The sequence below is a fragment of the Chrysochloris asiatica genome, unplaced genomic scaffold, assembly GCF_000296735.1.
Source record: "Chrysochloris asiatica unplaced genomic scaffold, ChrAsi1.0 scaffold00159, whole genome shotgun sequence".
Taxonomy (NCBI): domain Eukaryota; kingdom Metazoa; phylum Chordata; class Mammalia; order Afrosoricida; family Chrysochloridae; genus Chrysochloris; species Chrysochloris asiatica.
This window is the reverse complement of record NW_006408677.1, coordinates 6,689,192-6,712,752: the sequence shown is the minus strand read 5'-3', so window position 1 is coordinate 6,712,752 and position 23,561 is coordinate 6,689,192. Positions and strand designations below refer to the sequence as shown.

The 23,561-nt window shown below is 38.2% G+C and overlaps 1 protein-coding gene across 1 annotated transcript in view; it reads left to right on the top strand.

The window, feature by feature from the left end:
• The window catches only part of IL1RAPL2 (interleukin 1 receptor accessory protein-like 2), a 2,128,207-nt gene that overhangs the window by 984,138 nt on the left and 1,120,508 nt on the right, over positions 1–23,561 (top strand). Inside the window, exon 2 of the mRNA XM_006871058.1 lies at positions 10,360–10,633. Coding sequence (XP_006871120.1) covers positions 10,360–10,633 — 274 coding nt within the window. The remainder of the gene's footprint in view (positions 1–10,359; positions 10,634–23,561) is intronic.

Genomic DNA, 23,561 nt, shown 5'->3' with positions numbered 1-23,561 from the left:
GGTCATCAGCACCCAGCCCCTCTTCTCTCTCTGGGTCTAGAGTTCCCAGCCACTCCATCTCTCCACGTCATCATTTCTGCCTCCATCTCTGGCATCACTGCTTCTCTGGGTAGGGTCCCGCTATCCCCTCTTCTCTCTTGATGGTCCCAGGGACTTCCGCTCCTACACTGCAAAGTCAATCACTCCCCTCCTTTTGCTACAAAACATCTACCTTTACATTTCCAGCCCTCACAGTCAGTCCCGTTAACAATTAGTCACTATTAAGGGATGTAGTGCTTACGAATCGGGCTGCGAACCTTAAGGTCAGCAGTTCAAAATTACCAGCCACTCCACTGGAGAAAGATGAGGCTTTCTACTCCCGTAAGGATTTACACCCTCGGAAACCCTGTACAGGGTCGCTATGGGTCGGAACTGACTAGACGGCACTTAACAACAACAACAACTCTGGTAGCGTAGTAGTTACAAATCAGGCTGTGAACCTCAAGCTCAGCAGTTCGAAACTACCAGCTGTTCCGCAGGAGAAAGATGAGGCTGTCTGTTCTCTTAAAGATTTACAGGCTCAGAAATCCTGTATAGGGTCACTATAAATCAGAACTGACTCTACGGCACATAACAACAACAACAGTATGCATTTCACTAGGTCTTGAACCTAGGAATATAGCATAAATAAAACTGGCATGGAGTTGTGTAGCCAATAACAAGTGGTCAGAGAACCACAGAGAAAGGAATTCATATAGGTCAGGGGAATACTGTTTCATAGAAGTGATGTTTAATGCTGACCCTTGAGGATGATTAGAATTTCAATAGACAAGCACAGAGGCAGAGGGCATTATAATGAAAGAAAAAAGAAACACAAAGGCAGAGAATGGTGAATATTTGGCTGAAGTATAAGATGCATGAAGAGGAGTGGCTGGAGGCCCAAAAGACAGGTAGTCTGGGATGAGCCTCATGAACTGAGTTTTGCAAAATGGAGCCACCAAAAGTTTTGAGTAGTAAAGGGAACGAGACATACACTTTAGAAAGCTCACGTTTGTAGTGTTCTAAAGGGCAGATTGAAATGGAGAAATTGGAAGATCATTAAGAAATATATACCCAAATAATATACCTGGTGTGGGCTGTAGAATAAGCACTCGACCATAAGGTCCATTTGAACTTTAAGGTTGGCAATTCGAACCCACCAGTTGCTCCTTGAAAACCCTATACAGGGCCCTCTATGAGTTGGAACCAACTCAACAGCACTTAACAACAGCAACACCCAAATAAGATAACATAAGGGCATGGGCTTGAATATATTCATTAAGATTGAGAGGAGGGAACAGGTTTGATTTTTTTTTCCCCTCATCCCAAAATGACAAAACTTACAGGAGGACTAGGAGGAAGTCAGTGAGGAGGAAAAGGCAAGAGTCAGAGATGACTCCAAATGGTTTTGGCTTGGATGACTGTAAGTATAGGAGGCAGAGTATATTTGGCTGGGAAGACCATAAGCTCCCTCCAGGCATCCTGGATGTGAAGGAGCAGCAGAAAGCCTGCTAGTGCTGTTGGCCCATAGTGTCTCCCAAAGGCACATTTGTTGCCTCTGCCTTCACATTAACATCAGAACACCTGAGGAGAGCTCCTGGCTAGTGGTTAATTCCCATGGAGGCTCATGAAGTTTTTAGGTAATCAGGAGTTGAGAAGTTGGTTGTAATGCCTCACATAGTTTCACCTCCATAACGTAATTGAGCTCATTCATCAGATAAAGATCGAAAGAATGATCTTGACAAAGCGTAGCACAGATCCAATAATGAAAGGGAAATGAAAATGGTTGCCAGCCATTATTAAGGGTAATAACTAGGTTGAAATGAGATAGAGTACTTCATTTAGATAGAAATTCCCCATTGAAGAATAGTAGGGGGTAAACGTGTGAAAGGAAAGCATATAATCCAATTCATTAAAAAAAAAAGAAGTATAGATGCTTTTCCAAAACCTGAAGCAAAAATCATTCATTGTACTTATAGAGCCAGAGTGGGAAATCTTTTTATTGAGGGATACTGATGCATAGATTAAATCAATAAAAAGAAACTCAGCTTTAGGTAGGGAGAAACTAAAAGAGAAATAGAAGGCATTTAATTCCTACATTAAATAATTAAGAACAGGGAGCATAAAATTCATTTCAGTAAATGTAATACACAGTATGTATACATTTTAAGATAAGCATATAATTGTATTCCTTGATTATAATGTTAAGAATCAGGTACGATTGTCAGTTTCAATTCATAGCGACCCTATATAGGATTTCCCAGGAGCAGTAGTGGATTTGAACTGCCGACTTTGTGGTTTGAAGTCCAGTGTTGATCCTAAAGCACGACACTAGGAGTCCTTAGTTCCTAGATACTTAATTTTAAATACCTTGATATGGGTCAGGTAAAATGCATCCAAGATTTAGAGCTGATTTTCAGAGGTTTGATGAAGTAAATGGATTATTAATAACTCATTACTTTGCAAATACTGTGTGTAATTCACAAATAAATAATTGGCATGCAATATGGAATGGCTATTACTCCCACAAAAGTTATTATTTTACAATATAGTATCAGTCAGCTGGAAAGGTCTACTCTGTTCCACAGGCATGAACTCTGTGGAGCACATAGGAATATGTGGACAGCTCTAAGCAAATTTTAATTTTTTTAATGGTTCATGATCTGAGACAAAAAATATAACAATAATAATAATAATAAACAACCAAACCCACTGACAGTGAGTTAATTCCTACTCCTAGCAACCCTATATAGAATTTCTGAGACTTGTGGTTAGCACGCCTGTGCTTATCCTACATCACTACCAAGGCTCCTTATGGGACAAGAAATATAGGATGCAGTGCCCAGAACACAAGGAGCCCTGATGGCATTGTGGTTTAAGGGTTGGGCTGCTAACTGAGAAAGTTGTGACTCAAACCCATCTGAAGGAGAAAGATAAGACTATCTGATTCCCTAAAGACTTACAAACTTGGAATCAACTTGATGGTAGTGGGTTTGTTTTTGGGTTTTGGTATATAGAACACAAAAGTCCTGGTGGCACAGTGGTTAAGTACTTGGCTGCTAACCAAAAGGGCAGTGGTTTGAACCCACCAGCAATTTCATAGGAGAAAGATGTGTCTGTCGGCCTCCATAAAAATTATTATCTTGGAAACCCCATGGAAGTTCTGCTCTGTCCAATGGAGGGTTGCTATGAATAGGAATCTGTTTGAAGGCAACTGGTATGTAGAACACATAGTGATCAAAAGTCTAGGATCTTGAACTAGAGTCCAGGTCACCTGGGCTGTGGCCTGAACTCTGCCACTACAACACAAGTGACCATAAGCAAGTCATGTAAATTCTCTGTACTTGTGGTTCTTATCAGTAAAATGGGGATAACACAAGAAAACAAAATAACAAAACATTCATGTACACCTAACATAGTGCCTATTTGTGTTTTGTATGTCTCAGTGAATGCCAGTAGCTGCTGTTGTTGCACCTGTCTGTGCTGGGTCATCTACCTTTTGTGTGTCTACTTTCGTTCCTCCATTTGAGCAAGATCTTAGCTGCCTGCTTGCTCAACTTTTGGGCCCCTCTATCACAAGCCCTAGTTTGGTGCTGTAGGAAAAGCACTGGACTGCTAACTGTAAGGTCAGCAGTTCAGACGCAGCAGTTATTCCTTGAAAACCCTATACAGGGTCGCTAGGAGTCAGAACCGATTTAACAGCAATTAACAACAAAACATCCCCCACAAGTGGTGAATCCAGTCGGTGTGCTATGTTCCCGCCCCAGCAATCAGTGATTGGTAGATAATGAATCCTTTGTTTTAGAAGCTAAATTGGCAAAATTGAAGTATAACACAAAAACTTGAACATTCCGCCCTCTAGTGGTAGTAAGCTGAATTGCCCCCAATAATTGCCCTGTTGATTTACAACCAGGAAAGCTAGTCATAAAAATGAATGGGATAAAGGTTATAAGAAAACACATTTACTAAATTAATTCATTAATTAAAACCACATTATAAACAGATCTGTGGTACATCTCTAGTTGATGTTGTTGTCTAGTACACAAGATGTAAATTTAAATGAACATCAGGAAATCTGGAGTTTGCATATGTTTTCATGTGGTAATTAGTCATTTTACATAACAGAGTGGGAGCATGGTGACTCCATATGATAAGCGCTGAATTGTGAACCACAAAGTCCGCTGTTGGAGCTCTGAGGGAGAAAGATGAGGTTTTCTGCTGTCCCTAATTTAAAGCATCTGAAAGCCTATACAGCATTGCTATGAGTTGGAACCAACTCAATGGCACTCAACAACAACAACAACATAACAGGATTTCTAGTTTTGAATAAAAATCTATAGTTGGCAATTTGAGAAAGAAAATCCCCAAATTAATTTTTTTTTAAAGTGATGTATATAACCATTGTTATTAGTACTATCAAGTCAGTTCTCATAGCCACCCTGTATAGGTTTTCCATGTAGCAGATGGTGGCTTTGAACAACTGACCCTGTGGTTAGCAGTCTAATGCTTATCCTACAGTAGTAGAATACCAGGACTCCATATAACCAGTACACTCTGTAATTTTATTGTAATCAATATTTTGTTTGTGTGTGGTTCCCCCCCCCACCCAACTTAAGGTTGGAGTCCTGGTGTGGATCAGACTGCAAAGTTGTTTGAACTGCAAGGTCAGTGGTTGTTCAGTACCATCAAGTCAATTCTGACACAGAGCAACTATGTATAGGGTTTCCAAGGAGTGGTGGGTTGTTTTGAACACAGACCATCTTGCAGTTCAAACTGATTTTGCCATCCAGTGTTTATCCTACAGTGCTCCACCAGAACTTCCTCTACAATAATTGTTGTTGTTGTCAGGTGCCATCGAGTCGGAACCGACTCATAGTGACCCCATGCACAGCAGAACGAAACAATGTCCGATCCTAGGCCAACCTCACTACCGCTGCCACACTTGACACCATCAATGATGCCACCTGGCTGATCCATCTCGTTGGGGGTCTTCCTCTTTTTCTCTGACCCTCCACCTTACCCAGCATGACATCCTTCTCTAGCGACTGTTCTCTCCGGACAATGTGTCCAAAGTAGGAGAGACAAAGCTTAGCCATCTTGGCCTCCAAGGAGCACTCTGGTTGTACTTCTTCCAAAACAGATCTATTGATTCTTTTGGCAGTCCACAGCACTTTCAATATTCTCCTCCAACACCACAACTCAAAGGCATCAATTCTTCTACGATCTTCCTTATTCACTGTCCAGCTTTTGCATCCATATGAGGTTATTGAAAATACCATGGCTTGGGTCAGGCGCACCTTAGTCCTCAAGCTGACATCTCTGCTCTTCAGTACTTTAAAGAGTTCCTGTGCAGCAGATTTGCCCAATGCAATACGTCGTCTGAACTCTTGACTGCTGCTTCCGCGAGTGTTGACAGGTGATCCAAGAAGAATGAAGTCCTTGACAACTTCAATATCTTCTCCATTGATAAGAATGCTGTTTATTGGTCCAGTGGTGAGGATTTTTGTTTTCTTAACATTGATACATTGGTACTACAATAATAGTATAATCATTTTTAATAATATCTTATCCTCTTATAAGAATTTGTAAACTCTTCACTGGATTTTGTGTTGCTTTCTTCTGTTTTCACAGCAGGTAGGTGTGCCAGGATTTGTTTTCCTGGATAGATTGAGGAGGAACAGAGGCTATATGAGTTTACTCAGGTCACCCAGGGCACTTTTCAGAACACTCCACTTGTTTTTTTCCCCTAGGAATCGCCTCCTGCTTAAACAAATTGCACAGATACTGGCATGTCCCTATATACAATTTATATACTTCTTTTATGAGTCTTCATGTCAAACTCCCTAAGCAAACACTTGTTTTGCAGATGGAAATGAAAGATTAAACTAGAGAACAGTTTTATTGAAGTGCCTTCCTGTGCTCCATTATAATTCTTTTGGATAACTCAGATATTCAAGCATTTCTGCCAGCAAGACTAAACAAAGAATAATAACTTTGTAATTCTAAAAGACATCAAAATCAAGGGAGTAGAGATGAGAATCCAAAGAAACACAATTGTTCTTTAAAATCCTCAAAGTGCTATTCATAAAATTCAGGAATGGAGAGATACAGGATAAGTTAGAAATACGTGTTTTCTTATGTACTTGGAGTGAGAAGAAAATCTAAAACCATGTTCATCATGAAGCAAAGGACAGACACATACTCACTTATAGTGCCGATGTGTTTGCTCTGTGGAAAATTTCAGCTCGACTTTAGAATTTCACCTTTTTTCTTTGTGCAGAGAGGGGTGTCTTTCTTCCTGTAGTGCCTCTGTTTACACTTGTGTCTGGTCAGCAAAACCCAGTTATCAGACCACCTGTGGTAGAAGACAATTTGTCAGAAAACCACTTTTCCCAGGAACCCTGCAGGGACCTGCTTAAACAGGTGTCACTGGAGTTGTGAACAGAATAGGACTGGATGACTTTGTGGTTTAGAAGCCTGGGCTAATGAGGTCAGCCTCACAGATTGGCTCCCTCTGTTGACTATTCAACTCCGTGTTGTGGTCAACCTAGCCAGATTCTATACCCTTGTCAGCTATATCACACATCTATTCACTCAATTATTTGCTAAATACATATGGAGCAGCAACAACATGCAAAGGACTCCCCAAAGTATGGCATCCTATTTACTGCATACTCCTCATAACAGAAATGTGACTCATGTGCATGGCTTCTGATGGCAACATATTTGGTTCCTGAAATGACTCTTGGAAAATGGGGTTGTAGGTGCCCTTTTACCTCTTCCTGCCTCTTCTCATAGCTTCTTTCTTAACCTCAAGATGTTCAATCCCTCCATGCGGCTTTGCCACCGTTCTGGTCTCTGATCTTTTTCTTAGCTGCATCATTAGTCTCAAGTCTACAAATACATGCACTATATCTTATTCCATCCCTCCTTGTCCCATTCTTAGTTTGCCTTGCTAGAGTCATGATCCAATTTAAAAATCCTACCAACTTGTTGGACTCTATAGTAATCTAATATGCTCTAGATATATGGTTCTCATGCCTTGACTGATGGAAATTAAGTATGGGAAACCATACTTAAATTTGGGGGCAGTTGGGCTTTCATGGATCCCTGGTATCATAATCTTCGTCTATTTTGTGATAAAATCCCCTCAGGTGTCTTGATATTCAATATGCTTATTACCTTGTACTGGGAGTACTAAGTGGGGAAAAAAAAGGATGGCATTTAGAAATCATTTCTCTATTATTGCATTTCTTTTCTCTGACTATTGACTACCATATAACTAATACTCTCTCTCTACTACCTAAATCAAGGGAACAAAATGAAAGGGGACCATAAATCTACTAAATAAAATACATGTTAACTCAGACAGTACTCAAATGGAAAATTTTCACAGTGCACTCTTTGGGTTTGTATGATAAAGCTAATTGTAATGGCAGTTAAATGTCTTACACTGCCATTGAGCATGATTGTTGTGACTCAGGAACAGATATTTTGATTATTTTCAATACCAAGTATACCTTGTCACTAATGGACCCAACCAGTCTGCATATATTGGAAAGGTGTAGATTATGCAATAGATTGTTTAGAAGTAGCAACTAAGTGGATTCAGGGAGTGAACTGGAAAAAAAATAATTTTTCTATCAGGGAGAGGATTATTGTTGTTGAGGCTACTTTGTGTATCCAAATTAGTTAATTAAGAAAGTCTTGCTATGCATATTGCTATTGTTGTTAAGTTCCACTGAATTGGTTCTGACACATTGCAAATCCAAAGTGGGTTTAAACTGCCAGATTTGTGGTTACCAGTCCAGTGCTTATCTTATAGTGCCACACAAGGACTGTGTATCTTAGGGTTAAGGAAAAATAAGAACAAAAAGTATCAGTAAAGAGTCTTTGTTTGCTATTGCCATGTTTTTATATGTTTCTATTAATTAACCTTTTAAATGAAGCTATTGGAGTCCTGGTGTGGCGCTGTAGGTCACTATGAGTTGGGACTGACTTGATGGTGCTTATGTCCTGGTGTGGTGCTGTGGGTTAATGCGCCAGACTGCAAAGCCGTTTGAACTGCAAGGTCAACGGTTCAAGCTTACCAGCTGCTCCTTGGAAACCCTATACAGGGTCGCTATGGGTCGGAATCGACTCGATGGCACTGAACAACAATCACAAAAAAATGAAGCTATAAGAAAAAAAATTAAATATGTAGTTATATTGTTACCTCTGAATTGTGCTAATCCATGTGAAAAACTTCACATTCATAATAAAGGAATAATGTAAAGTTTACTTAAAGGTAATAAAAACACTCAAATTACAATTACATTTAATCCCTAGATGATTCACTAGCAATTTACCACAACCCAGAAAGTTTGATTAATGAAGATTCCTCTCTGTGAGCAAGCAATACATATTTAGTGGAATCCAATATACCTTCTTGGCTTTGATAGTATGAAAAGATAATCGAAATCCATTGTGATGAATCTGGTGCCTTCTGAATCTTCAAAGAACATTCAAATGTTCTTCAGTACTAAATATAAAATCAGCTGCTTATTTGAGGGTTTGTTTATTTCTTATACCTCATATGCTATAAAAGACTTTGCAGCAGCTTATAATAGATGTACATATCCATCCAGAAGTCCAGTGAAAAATGTAGTCTGAGAGATCAGAAGCCACTGAGTTCAGAAACTTTCCTGGGTCATCGCTCCTTTGAAGATCTCATAGAAAGACCTGTGGTAAATCTTTCCAGAAAAGAGTACGTAGGCAAATAGGCACCCTGTTTTGCCAACAAGCTTGAAACCTATCCAGGCATGTTCCCCTTGGGTAGCCTTGAACCTCAAGGTAAAAAGTCTGTGCAATCCTCCAAGGCATGATGGTTATTACACTTGAGACTTACATTTAGCTTTGAGCTGGGTTACATTGAATTGCAGAGTTGTTAGTGTTTAAAATAAAATTCATACCAGTTCCCAAATTTAATGAAAGAAACATAATCTTTAAATGGCAATCTTTATACATTTTATGAAAAGGTTGTTTTATAAAGAGTAATCAAGTAATATAAAGTGCTATAACATAATATGATGAAATTCTTTGAAACTAAACAATTTGAAGTGGGATCTCTATGCTAGTTATATTGATTGTATATTAAGTTAGCCACAGTGCCTTATTTCCAACCCTCTGTAAAAGAAGGAATTTACTGTATGTGTCTTTTTTTAATGATAAACGTACCCTACTAATATTATATTATTAAAGTTGACGTTAATATATCCCCATGAGCACACACCAGCAGGGCAGTTAAGGATGCCTAAGGGTATAAGGAGAAATCAATGGATGCTTAAATAATCTGCTATTAATAGGTCATTCCATGGGAAATTGGCATGTAGACAATAGCAAATAATCACTTTTAGTGCCCACTGCTTTCAACCTAGGCATTTACTTTCTCAAAGGCATATAAGTAAAGTTCTGGTTCCTGTCACAATTATAGAGAGAGGATATATATATATATATATATATATATAAAATTGATGTAACATTGGGCAGACTCACTTAACTTGTATAAACTCAGTTTCCTTATCTGCAAAATAACCAGTTGCTATCAAGTCAATTCTAACTCATTTGTGTCAGAATAGAACTGAGCTCCATACAGTTTTCAATGGCTGATTTTTAGACATAGTTTGCCAGGCCTTTCTTCTGAGGCACTTCTGTGTGAACTTGAGCCTCCAACCTTTCAGTTAGGAGCTGAGTACTTTAACTGTTTGTACCACTCAGAGACTCTTATAAAATAGGAATTATAAAGACATCAATTTCAGGTAGACCCTAAACTATGTGAGGGTCCTGGGCAAATATTTTTGTGGGGCTCCCTTCTATATGAAGGGACTTCAAATTATTCATAGAGGAATCCATTATCTTTTCATTTCATTTTTTCCCTACAATTTTTGAAGCCCCGTGCATAAAATAATTTGAGTCACCTAAAATTGACATGTCACCATTATTCTGGCAGTCCAATCTCACGAGGTCCTGTGAAGGAAATACTATATGGTAACTATCCCAGAATTGGGACCTAGAGTGGAACAACCCCATGACATTCTCTGGAGGACCTACCTACTGAACTCCAAGGAATAGAGGATTGGAAAATACCCACAAAGGGCCAGGGCAGGGGCCCTACTACCCAGATTTAAAAAGGGTACTGGCCTGTATCTCCTAGAGTCACTGGGAAAATTGAATGAAATGATCTGTATGAAGCAATAGGTAACACTTATCTCACAGTAAGTCCTCAGTGTACACTGGCAATGATTGTTGCTCTACTATCAACAATGCTTACTCCATCTCATGCCTCCTTTGATTTTCTTTCAGTGGATGGCTGCATTGACTGGTCAGTGGATCTCAAGACATACATGGCATTGGCAGGTGAACCAGTCCGAGTGAAATGTGCTCTTTTCTACAGTTATATTCGCACCAACTATAGCATGGCTCAGAGCACTGGGCTCAGGCTCATGTGGTACAAAAACAAAGGTGATTTGGAAGAGCCCATCATCTTTTCAGAGGTCAGGATGAGCAAAGAAGAAGACTCAATATGGTTTCATTCAGCTGAGGCACAAGACAGTGGATTCTACACTTGTGTTTTACGGTGAGTGTTGTGTGGAAATATTGCTTAGTCACAGAGCTGGTAGTCTTTTGATTGGAGTGAGAGTGTGTACAGATGTGCTTCACCTTCTACAGTGGAAATGTTTTTGCAAGATAGCTGTATATGTACAGCTTAAGTAAATTTAATTCAAATTAGTTATTAGAATCACATCAGCAATTTCTTATCAGAGTTTCAAAAACCAGGACTCCCATTTACTTCCATCTACAAATGTGTGCTCATTTGATGTAGAAAGCTTGTGATTCCCACCGCAGGGTATTATAATAGTCCAAGATTTTCATAGAACCAGTTGACTCTTTGATCTTGATAAATTGCAATGTAAATAACCTAAAACTTCTTTTGGGCCAAGGTCTTACTTTTCTTGTTAATGGAAAATAGCTTCAAGCAGTGCTGGGAATTGCTATGAATTTTTCCATAGAATTAACAATGTGAATTTGAGTCTACTATGTTTAAATAATCAACACATTGTTGTTGTTGTTTTTAAGTGTCCTCAAGTCGGTTCTGACCCTCAGCAACCCAGTATAGAGTTTCTGAGGAGATTGACCTGCCGACTTTGTGGTGAAGTGCTTATTTTAACAGCACCACACCAGGACTCCAAAATAGTCAACATAGAGTCCAGTAAATACATAGTCATTTTGGTTACTATACTGAGAAGATATCATAGACACAATTCCTGATTGAAAGATGCATATAATGAAAAGCAATGTGTTTTATGCTTGTTGTTGTTGTTAGGTATCATCAAGTTGATCTTCAATTCATGGCAACCCATGTGTTACAAAGTAGAACTGTGCCGTAGGGTTATTTTTTGTTTGTTTGTTTTTCCCCCTTCATAGTGTTTTCTTACTGTAATCATTACAGAAGCAGATTTCTAGGCTTTTTCTACTGAGGAGATGCTAGATGGGTATGAACTGCCAATCTTTAGGTTAGCAGTCAGTTGCAAACCTCTTTTATCCAGGTTTCTTGGGATTATATAATATGTCCTCTTTTCCTCCCTGCAGACAAGTACTAGAATCTAGGATATAGCATCTCAGATAGACTGTATTAGATATTGAAGTAGGTATCTGATATGCCCTTTAAACCATCTTTCAATTCTGCCATTTTGTGAGTCTCTGATGTTGCTCACTAGAGGCCTGCATACCACTGTTTCATTTTAATGTCTTGCAAATGCAGCCCCTTCCTGGTTTTGCCTTCCTGGTTTTGTCTCCTGTGGACTTTTTTTTTTTTTTTTTTTTTCTGATGTCAAACCTAGGTCTCCTCTTTATCAAAAGTTTGTGGAAGCTCCTTGTGCAACCTCATTGTTCAAAATGGCAGGAGAACAAGTGGGTGTATAGATAAAGAACCTTCCTGATGCTTTAAGAATGACTGAGGAGAGAGGGCTGTTACAGGAGCTAACAAATGAGTTTCATCTGTGATGGGCAAATCCTAGGTGGTATGCAGATCCCTAGGATCTTGGCAGAAGCAGCAGTCATTCTGATTATACCTTTAGTCATGAACAATATTGTTTCCTATGTGAGCAGACCTTGGCAAAATTGGGAAGTGGGAATAATTCTCTTTCAGTGGTTAACATTAGAATCCTATATTCTCAAGACTTCTGCTACTCTTTCTCTGCTCACCCCCTCCCCAGCCTCCACCCTCATTAAAACATGTCAATCTAAAATATACTTCTCCCTTTACCTTATTTGTTTTATAATCAACTTCTTAATTTTTGAACAGTTTTAGAATTACAGAGTTACTGCAACAATAATACAGAGTTCCCTTATTACTAACAGCTTATATAATTATGGTGTATTTGTTACATTTAATGAGCCAATTTTTCTTGTTGCTAAGTGACATCAACTCCATTCCGACTCATGTTGACCCTGTATAGGGGTTCCAAGATTTTACATCTTCACGGGAGCCAAAAGCCTCATCTTTCTTCCACAGAGTGGGTGATGGACTCGAACCACTGACCTTGTGGTATGCAGTCCAGTACTTACTGTATGGAGCCACCATGCTCAATGAACCAGTGTTGTTGCTGTTGTTGTTGCTAAGTGCCATTGGTTCTGACTCACAGCGGCACTGTGTAGAGTTTTCAAGGAGCAGCTGGCGAGTTTGAACTGCCTATCTTGTGGTTCAAATACACACTCAGTTATTTTCATATTTCCTCCATCTTTTCCTGATGTTCTTTTTCTGTTCCAGAGTACCATCCAGATAATCATGTTGCCTTTAATTGTCATGTCTCCTTAGATTACTCTTGGCTGTGATCGTTCCTTAGACTTCCCTTGTTTTTGATGACCTTGACAGTATAACTAGTATTTTATAGCATGTCCTTCAACTGACATTAATCTAATATTTTTCTCATGGTTAGTCTCGGGTAATGTGTTTTGAAGAAGAAGATCACAGGGGTAAAATACCATTCTTATTACATCATATCAATCATTATGACTTATTAAAGTTGATGCTGACCTTGATTACCTGACTTGAGAAAATGTTTGTCTTTCTTCCTTTCCATACTGGACTCTATGGAAGAAAAGCCACTATTCATAGTCCATGGTAAGGGCTAGGGAGTTATGCTCCACCTCTTTAAAAGTAGAGCCCTGGTGTGACACTGTAGGATGAGCACTAGACTGAACCACAAGGTCCATGGTTCAAATTCACCAGCTATTCTTCAGACCCTGTACAAGGTCAACATGTGCTGGAATGGACTTGACGGCACTTAACAACAACAACATCACATAAATTATTTTTTATTCTTCTGCATGGGGGATGTGTCTCCTCTCTGTTTTATTTATTTATTCAGTCATTTATTTGGGTCAGTATGTACTCCTAGGTACTACAAACTTTGGATTGTAATCTAATACTGCTTTACTGTTTTGCTCAAGTTGTTTTAGCTTTGCCCATTGAGCGCTCTTTCAGTTTCCCTTTGACCTTGCTACCATCATTGTGATGTATTTTCTTTCTTTCTTCTTCTTCTTAATTTTTTAAATTAAATGCTTACATTTCAGCACTTTCTTAATTTCTAACACTATAAGCTCATCTTGTATATTTAAAGCCCCAGTCCTTAAATGATCCATTTCTCCTGAAGCTCTGGTTCCTTTTGTTGTACTAGAAACCAAGATCTAAGTATGCTTGTATCATTGCTTCTAGGCTCTATTAGCTCTTGGTTTCTCATTAATTTCATATACAAGTCTACAAATGGTGATGGAGTACTTCGGGGGCATAGTAGAACTTCTCAATGCTCATAATATCATTTCCCATAGATGGTACTCTCTCGAATACACATTAGATTGACCTTGCTTGTATCCATTGTAAATGCCATCTGACTCAGTGGTTCTCAGATCCCATTTAGATCAGTAGTAGAAAAGAAAGGAACTGAAATTCCATTGACCAGAGACTTAGGCTCTAGCATAACTGGTGACATATTGTATTTATAGAGCAGACCCTAAGGAATGATTGAGGCTCAAAGGAGTGCATGAAACTTATGGATGGTATCTTTCAAGTGTGCCTTGGTGAGGTAAAGAAGTTTGGGAGCTACCATTCCAAAGAAACAACCAATCTTTTGTCAGCTCAAAGATAAAGAAATCTCTCTATATTGAAATAAGTGAAATAGATAGCATTTGGCTATAAATGATGAACCTGTTTTTTAGATCTAGTGGTTGTTGCTGGCTCCAAGTACAAGCATGTTCTCTGAGAAATTCAACTCATAGAGGTAATTCTATGTAATTGTCAAGAGAGAGAGAGAAAATGGCTCATCATTTGATATTATCTATATTCACTCTAAAGGAGCTCTGGTAGTGTAGTGGTTACGAATTGGGCTGCGAACCACAAGGTCAGCAGTTCGAAACTACCAGCTGTTCCGCGAGAGAAACATGAGGCTCTCGGAAACCCTGTACAGGGTCGCTATGAGTCAGAATCGACTCCACAGCACATAACAACAACAACATATTCACCTAGTCCTGGTGTGGCACTGTGGAATAATGCAATGGATCGCAATAATGCACTGGACCACAAGGTCGATGTTTCAAACTCACCACCCACTCCTTGAAAACCCTATACAGGATTGCTGTTAGTCAGAACTGACCTGATGGTACTTAACAACAACAACATATTCACCTAAGCAGCCGTGGTGACACAGGGTTAAAACACTGAGATGCTAACAGAAATATCTGTAGTTCAGACCTACCAGCTGATCTTCAGGAGAAACATGGCAGTCAGCTTCCATAAGAGATTTATAGCCTTAGAAATGCTGTGGGGCAGTTCTACTCTCTATTATTGATTTTGTTGTTAAATGCCTCTAAGTCGGTTCCGACTCATAGAGACCCTGTATTGGGTTTCCAAGGCTTTAAATCTTCTCAGGAGCAGAAAGTCTCAGCATTCTTCCAACTCTGTATTATGGAGTCACCAAAGTCTTCCTCTTTTTCTCCGACTCTCCACTTTACCAATTAACTCATAAATTGGAATTAACTCAACAGCAGTAGTTTGGTGGGTATATTCACCTAAAATCTCCAATGTGGTAATAATTTATGATAATCATAGATGGCTTTTCTATGTTTTATTGACTTAACTAAATTACTGTATTGATATGAGTGGGCTTTAGCATGCAGATATGAAACAATCAGTAGTTATCTCTACGTGTTTGAAACATAACAAGAAAAGTTTACTGTTTGTGACCTTCACTAGGCAATTACTCATTTTTGTATTTTTATTTAACCAGTTTCAAGAGTGATTTGTTGAATTTCTTAACAAGTTAATGGGTTTGTAAGAAAAGAATTATAGAGGAGTGAGTCATATTTTGAGAGACAGTGCCAATCCAAGAATTACTGTACCCTGTACCTCCCCACACTAATATTTTCAGGGAGGAATTTAGCAGGATAAAAATAATGAGAGTAATCTTTTTTGACAAAATCCCACATATAATTTTTTCACCAACTTCTTACAAGGAGTGACTTAGACTGTGGTTGAAGATAGGTAGATTAATATAATCCTATATTAAATTTGCAAAAAATTGAAAAGAATGATTAAATATAATTGAATATCAGCAGAAACCTACATGTTTGAGAATAACCATGATCAAGTGTAGAGAACCAATTATGGGTTCAGAACAATATGACTTCTGCAATGAGTTGAACAGAACAAGGAACCCCAGTTTTAAATAAGAATATAATTAAAATATTCTTGGTCTTTCATAGTCATTGAAGCAACTGAGATTCTCAGAATCTGAATTTTTTCTAAAAGAAGATACCTTAGTATATTTATCCAACCCTATCACATAGTAGATTGACATTTGCTTTGCTATTAACCACATTCAAGAAAATATTGTTACCTCAGCAAAATAACATCAACAGAAAAGTGAAGGGGCCAAGGGTATTTTGAACAAAAATGTAGTTTGTTGCTAATTATTGAATCTTTATGATGTTTACATGGAAATTTATTATATTGTTCTTTCTATTTTTGGTATGTTTAAATATTTCCTAACTAATAAAATAAAGTTAAGACAGATGTGTAAAAGGGTAAATCATACATGCATGGGCTTTTTTCCAAACAAAACATGTCTAACAATGTCTCTGCAATCCGTGGATGGCTACAGACAAGTTCTCTCAGTAATACACTTGTCTTAGTCTCCTTAGATGTTGTTGTTAGATGCCATCAAGTCAGTGCCAACTTATAGCGACACTATGCACAACAGAATAACATTGCCCAGTCATTGCTACGTTTGAGCCCATTGCTGCTACCACTATGACACTCCATCTTGCTGGGGGTCTTCCTCTTTTTCTCCAACCCTCCACTTTACCAAACATGATATCCTTCTCCAGTGGCTGGTCCCTCCTGACAATATGTCTAAAGTATGAGACATGAAGTCTGGCCATCCTTGCTTCCAAGGAGCACTCTGGCTGTACTTCTTCCAGCACAGATACTTTTGTTCTTTTAGCAGTCCATGGTACTTTCAATAATCTCCTTCAACACCATAACTCAAATGCATCAATTCTTCTATGGTATTCCTTATTCACTGTTCAACTTTTGCATGCATAGGAGGTTATTGAAAATGCTGTGGCGTGTGTCAAGCACACCTTAATACTCAAACTGACATCATTGCTCTTGAACACTTTAAAGAGGTCTTGCATGGAAGATTTGCCTAACACAATACGTCCTTTGATTTCTTGACTGCTGCTTCCATGAATGTTGATGGTTGATCTGCGTAAAATGAATTTGGCAACTTAAATCTTTTCTCCATTGATATGGATGTTGTTTATTGGTCCAGTGATGACAATTTTTGTTTTCTTTATATTGAGATGCAAAAGATACTGAAGGTTATTGACTTTGATCTTCATCAGTAAGTATTTTAAGTCCTTTTCACTTTCAGCAAGCAAAGTTATATCATCTTCATATAACAGGTCGTTAATAGGTTTTCTTCCAATCCTTCATAGAATCCAGATTCTCGGATTATTTGTTCAGCATAGATATTGACTAAGTATGGTGAAAGAATACAACCCTGGCACACACCTTTCCTAATTTTAAAACATTCACCATTCCCTTGTTCTGTTTGAATAACTGCCTCTTGGTTTATGTACCAGTTCCTCATGAGCACAATTAAGTGTATTGGAGCACTCATATTTACAATGTTGTTCATAGCTTGTCATAATCCACACAATCAAAAGTCTTCATATAGTCACTAAAACACAGGTAAACATCTTTCTCATATTCTCTACTTTCACCCAAGATCTATCAGACATCAGCAATTATATTCCTCATTCCACGTCCTCTTCTGAATCTAGCTTGAACCTCTGGAAGTTTTCTGTCAATGTATGATTGCAGGTGTTTTTGCATTATCTTTAGTAAAACTTTACTTGCATGGCAAATGAATGATAATTCCTCTTTCACTGATATAGAGTACCTTCAAAACAAAGGTCCAATCAAAACAGTGACTTCTGAAGGGATCTGCTGGGATAGTTAAATTCAAGTCAGAGAGAGAGATTATTATCTCAGAAAATTATCGTGACTCTTTGAGGGATAACAAAGATGTATTCCCCTCAGAGATATACTGAGGTTGGCCCAGGACCAGGCAGTGTTTCTTTCTGTTGTGCATAGGGTTACTATGAGTTGGTGCTGACTCAATGGCACCTAACAACAACAAACAGGTAATACTGATAGATTTTCTCATAGGATACAGGACAATCATGGGAGTCTATTAGAAACAAGTTTTAAGAAAATTGAAAACTGCGTTGGTTAAAGACAGGCCAAGTAAGTTGTACCAAGGAATTGTTTTTCAATAATGAAAATGCACCTGCTCATTCATGAAGGCTGCCCTATGAGAATTTTGTTAAAACTTTATCCCATGCCTGATATTACCCCTTCAGACTCTTCTGGGTTCCCAAACTCAAAGAACATTTAAAAGGAACATAATTTGAGTCCTCTGTGTATACCACAATTGTCATTTTGGTGTGGTGTACATCAAAACACACAGAATTCATTGGTTGGAGGGATGGAAACACTGCCTTCAGAACTGTATAGACCTAGGTTGAGGATATGTCAAGAAAAATAGCTTCTCATTTTGATATTTTTGTTCAATAGAGGTTTCTTTGATTTTGTAGCAATTTTTCATTACTTACTCTAGTATGGTAAACTCCCTTAAATTATCCACATGTATAAAAACATATGTAACTGTAAATATATAAGCAAGTTTTTTATATATCAATCTTTAAAATATTCATTGAGTATTTACCGTGAGACTTGCTTTCTCCCATATTACAAAAAAGAGAAAGAAAGAAAACAACCCTGTCTTTCTACCTCATCTACCTCAGACACTAAGAAATAGCTTTTATCACCTTCCACCTTCCTAGCCTACTCCCCACTGAGGTTACCAAGAAATTTTCAAGGACAGTGAACATTTCTCATATTTCAATTCCAACTTAGCTATTGATCCTTGAAAAATTAAGTGTCAACAAGTTGGTTGCCCTGGTAGCAATTTATAGGAGAACAGATAGCTCCTTGCAGGAAAAATGAGAGTCTGGATCTTATTGAGTTAATTGACCTCAGAAAGGATCAAGATTGTACAGCAGCAATGCCTTCTCTGGCCTGTGTAGGCTAAAATGCAATGCAATTAATTATATTATTCCACCTAGTTTCAGTTATAAGTGGGAGTCCCTAATTTCGTTATATATTTTTAAGCAATTATGCATAATGGAACACATTTATAACTGGAAGAATTATTTTTCAACTTCCAAATTGGTAATCTACTCATGCTATCATTGTTTAGAAAATTATAGTCAACTTAAAATAGCAAGAGTGGCAACTGTAATTTATTTTTATTTAATTAACATTGAATTAGATGTGCTGTAATGTTTAAAAATATCACCATGCTATTGTACATTAGTTATGTAATTTTCAGAAACATAACCATTCTCTGGTAGTATAGTGGTTACAAATAAGGCTGCTAATCTCAAGGGCAGCAGTTCAAAACTACCAGCAATTCTATGGGAGAAAGATGAGGCTTTCTGCTCCCATAAAAATTTACAGCTTCAGAAACCCTATGCAGGGTCAGTACCAGTTGGGACTGACTCTATGACACGTAACCACCACCACCATAGGATAATACCTATGTAATTTAAACTCTATTCATTCTGTGTGTTTTTTTTTTTTTTGGAAGGGATAAGAATTAATGGATTATATATGACAACCATAAAACAAAAATTGATTTCAAATAACCATTGAGGAGCTAGTTAATGTAAGTAATCATATGTATATGATGGTTGCTAATTGCTATTTAGTTGGTTCCAACTCATGGTGACCTGTATAAGGTTTCAAGGAGTGTCTGGTATGTTTGAACTGTCAACCTAATGAATGGCAGTCTATTGCTTATGCTAAAGCAGAACACCAGGACACATACACACTATGTTGTTGTTGTTATTAAGTGCCGTTGAGTCAGTTCTGACTCATAGCAATAGGATTTCCCAGAAATGTCTACTGAATTTGAACACTAACCTTGCATATCAAACCAACTTGAGGTTGAGTGCTTATCCTATGGTGCCATACCAGGACAGTTCTCTGTCTTTCCCTCTCCCTCTCTTTCTCTCTAGTGATCTATACAGGGTCACTATGGGTTGGAACCGATTATACAGCACTTCACAACAGCTACAACATATATATAGTTGTTGTTGTTAAGTGCCATCAAGTCCGTTTTGACTCACAGCGACCCTGTATAGGGTTTCCGAGGAGCGGCTGGTGAGCTTGAACTGTCGACTTTGTAGTTAAAACTTACCTTGCAGTCCAGTACAAGTCTACCCCCACTACCGCAATCCAACTCCTTATACCTTTCAGGAATGAAGGTTTGGGCATACCACCAGGCAAAGAACCAAGGCCACCCAAGGTGCTTGCTGAATGCAAAGAGAATACAGAATAGGTAGTGGAAGTTCTAGATACCAGCTGTAGCCACATGATTAGTTACAAAACCGAGGGCTGTAACTGTTATGAATGTATATGTATTTTGTTTTGTATGTGTGTATAAAATATTTTTGCTTTACTTATTTGTGAAATATAAAATATAAATGTAGCCAGTGCATTTTCAGTTGTACATGATTTAGTTATATCATGAAAGGCACAAATATGACTTTACAATTTTCTTTATTTTGAGATTATGCGTATGGCTTATAGGTTTCAAAATTGACAAGGGTAGACTGAAATGGTTATGGGTCTGTGTCAACATGACTAGGCCAAGACATCCAGAGGTTTAGCAGTTAGGATGTACTTATTCCAATCGTGATGAAACATAATATAGGCATAGTAAACTCTATGATGATTAGCTATGAGCAGCCGAACAACTGAAAGGATGCTTTTTTGTGGCCTTGCCCTGCTCCCAATATAGTATATAGCATATATACTATATTATATGCCCTGGTGTGTGTGTGTGTGTGTGTTTGTTGAAGCACTATAAGATAAGCACTAGACCACAAGGTCAGTTTGAACCACCAAGTTAGCAGCTCAAACTCACCAGCCACTCCTCGTAAACACTCTATACAGGATCTCTATAAGTTGGAATCCACTTGACGGCACTTAACAATAACAGACATAAAATATATATGTTGTTGTTGTTTTTAAGGGCCTTTGAGTCAATTCTGACCCATGGCAATGAAGTATATGGTTTCTGAGGAGCAGCCTGGTTTTTCTTCATGCAAACCAGTTTCTCAGATGATTTGCTCAGCATACAGATTGAATATGTATGTTGAAAGAATACAATTCTAGCACACACCTTTCCTAATTTTTAACCATTCAGTGTTCTTTCTTTCTTTTTGAACAACTGCCTGTTGGTCTATGTACAGGTTCCTCATGAACACAATTTAGTTTACGGAATACTCATTTCCCACAGTGCTACCTGAGTTTTTCATGGTCCATACAATCTAAAGCCTTTGCATAGTCATCAAAGCACAGATAAACATCTTTCTATTATTCTCTGCTTTCTGTCAAGATCCATTTGCCATCATCAATGATATCCCTTCTTCCATGTCCTATTCTGAATCCAGCTTGAAACACTGGAAGTTCGCTGTAAATGTATGGTTACAGTCATTTTGAAATTATCTTTAGCAGAAGGAAAGATGGACTACTTCGAATATTTAGTCACTAAAAACCTTATGAATAACAGAAAAAAACTGTCAGCACCAGAATACTGAGTACTGAAACATGATGAAGAGTACCTAAATATTATCAGATATAGTGTCAGAAGATGAGTCCTTAAGGTTGGAACACACGAAAAATGCAACTGGTGAAGAGCTGCTTCCTAAAAGTAGAGTTAACAATGATGATGTAAATGGAGGAAAACATTCAGGACTTTCATTTTCTAATGGGTCACAACTCAAAAGGCAAAAGAAACAACTGAAATTATCCATTAATAATCAGAACATGGAATGTACGAAATATGGATCTATGGATATTGTCAACATTGAAATGGAACACATAAACAATGATATCTTAGGCATTAGTTAGAAGAAATGGAGTAGCATTGGCCATTTTGAATCTTACAATGACATGGTTTACCATGACAGGAATGACAAATTGAGTAGGAATGGCATCACATTCATCACCAAAAAGAATGTATCAAGATCCGTATTGAAGTACAATGCTGCCTCTGATAGGATAATATCCATATGCCTCAAAGGAAGACCAGTTGATACAGCTATTATTTATGCACCAACCACTAAAGCTAGTGAAGATGAAATTGAATTCTACTAACTTCTTCAATCTGAAATTCATCAAACATGCATCAAGATGTAATAATAATTACTGGCAATTGGAATGCAAAGGTTTAAAACACACTGAAATTATCAGTACTTAGAAAATATGGCCTTGGTGTTGAAAATGATGCTGGAAATCACTTGATAGAAACTTGAAAGGCCAATGACATCCTTATTGCAAATACCATTTTTAAAATATATAAAAAACAGATGAATGGTGGCTAGGGTGGAGGTGCAGTGAAGGTCGCCGTCAGCAATAGCACAGAATACCAAGCAGAGCCAGGGCAGAGCTCCAAAACTCAGAACCACAGAGATAGGAATATTTTAAAGGTTTAAAGGATTGTAGCTTGTGGAGTTTGGAGCTGAAGTAAAAAATTGCTTACTTTTGAATCTGCCGGGCAGGGCTCGGAGGCCTGAGCCGACATTCCGGGCAAGACCAAGCAGTGGGATGAAACAGGGGGAGAAGAAACACCACATAAATACGCCGCGGGAACCTTAGGAGAAAGGTGGACAATATACTTTGTCATTTTGCTTTGTTCTGATTTTCTTTTTTTCTTTGGTATCTGATAATTGGTGTGCTCACTGTTTGCCCACTTCCATTCTGTTGAATAGAGGAGAGCCTGAGCCGAGTTGCCACCCCCACCCTCATCACTGGTGGGTTCTTCTGCCACAAATGCGCACAGATACTCAGCCCAAGCAGAGGCGCTGATGTGTTTCTGTTTTGTTCTGTTTTCTATCACAGGAAAGAAGAGGGGGCTGAAGTGCCTGAAAGAGAGTTTAAAGGCAAAAACTCTCCGGCAGCTTTGAAGGCAGGAACTTAGGACATTAAAGACATACTTACATTAAGCTACAGATTTTTTCCCCCTCTTTTTCTTCTCTCCCTCTTCTGTGATTAGAGACTGCAGTATTCAGCCTTGTTTTTGTTGGGGCTGCTTTTTTTATTCTCTCTCTCCTCTTCCTCTCATTTTTTTTACCCGACTGGTGTTGTTTTTCCGTTACATAGACCCCTTCTGCCTTTGGAGGACTCTTTCTCTCCCTATAATACACAAGAAGAGTCAGCAACCACTGCCATATAGTCAAGAGACAATTACACTCTATAAAACACCAAAACCCAGGCAAGAACCAATATCAGCTGCCATATACCAGGGAAACAAACAACACCTGTGAAAGTTACTCTAAGTTAAGCAATAAGAAGAGTGCAAAGGAAAGCCCACATCCTGATCACATCTTCCTGGAAGCAATCAGAAAGCATAAAAAATTACCAAAACACATAATCAATTAAATATTAAGGCCACAGATAAACATTAAACATGTCCAAGAAGCAAAAGCAGATGACCATATCATCACATGTCCAGAAAAAAAGATAAAATGTCTGAGACAAATGACCTAGAAGTAGACCTGGATTCCATTCTGGAAGGAGGGCAGGCCTAAGAAATGCCTGAGAAAGAATTAATAAAAATGATTATAAAATGTTTCAAAACACTTTACAATGGAGTTGAGAAAAATAAGGAAGAAGTCAGGAAAGTGCTACAGGCACAATCAAATAAGATAGATACTGCATTGGAAACAAGTCAAAACCTACAGAAAGAGGTCCAAATGATCAATAACAAAATAACAGATATAAAGAGCACTATGAAAGGGCAGAGGAGTAGAATAGATGAGATGGAAGGCAGAACCAGTGAGTGGGAAGACAAATCTCTCAATACCACTAA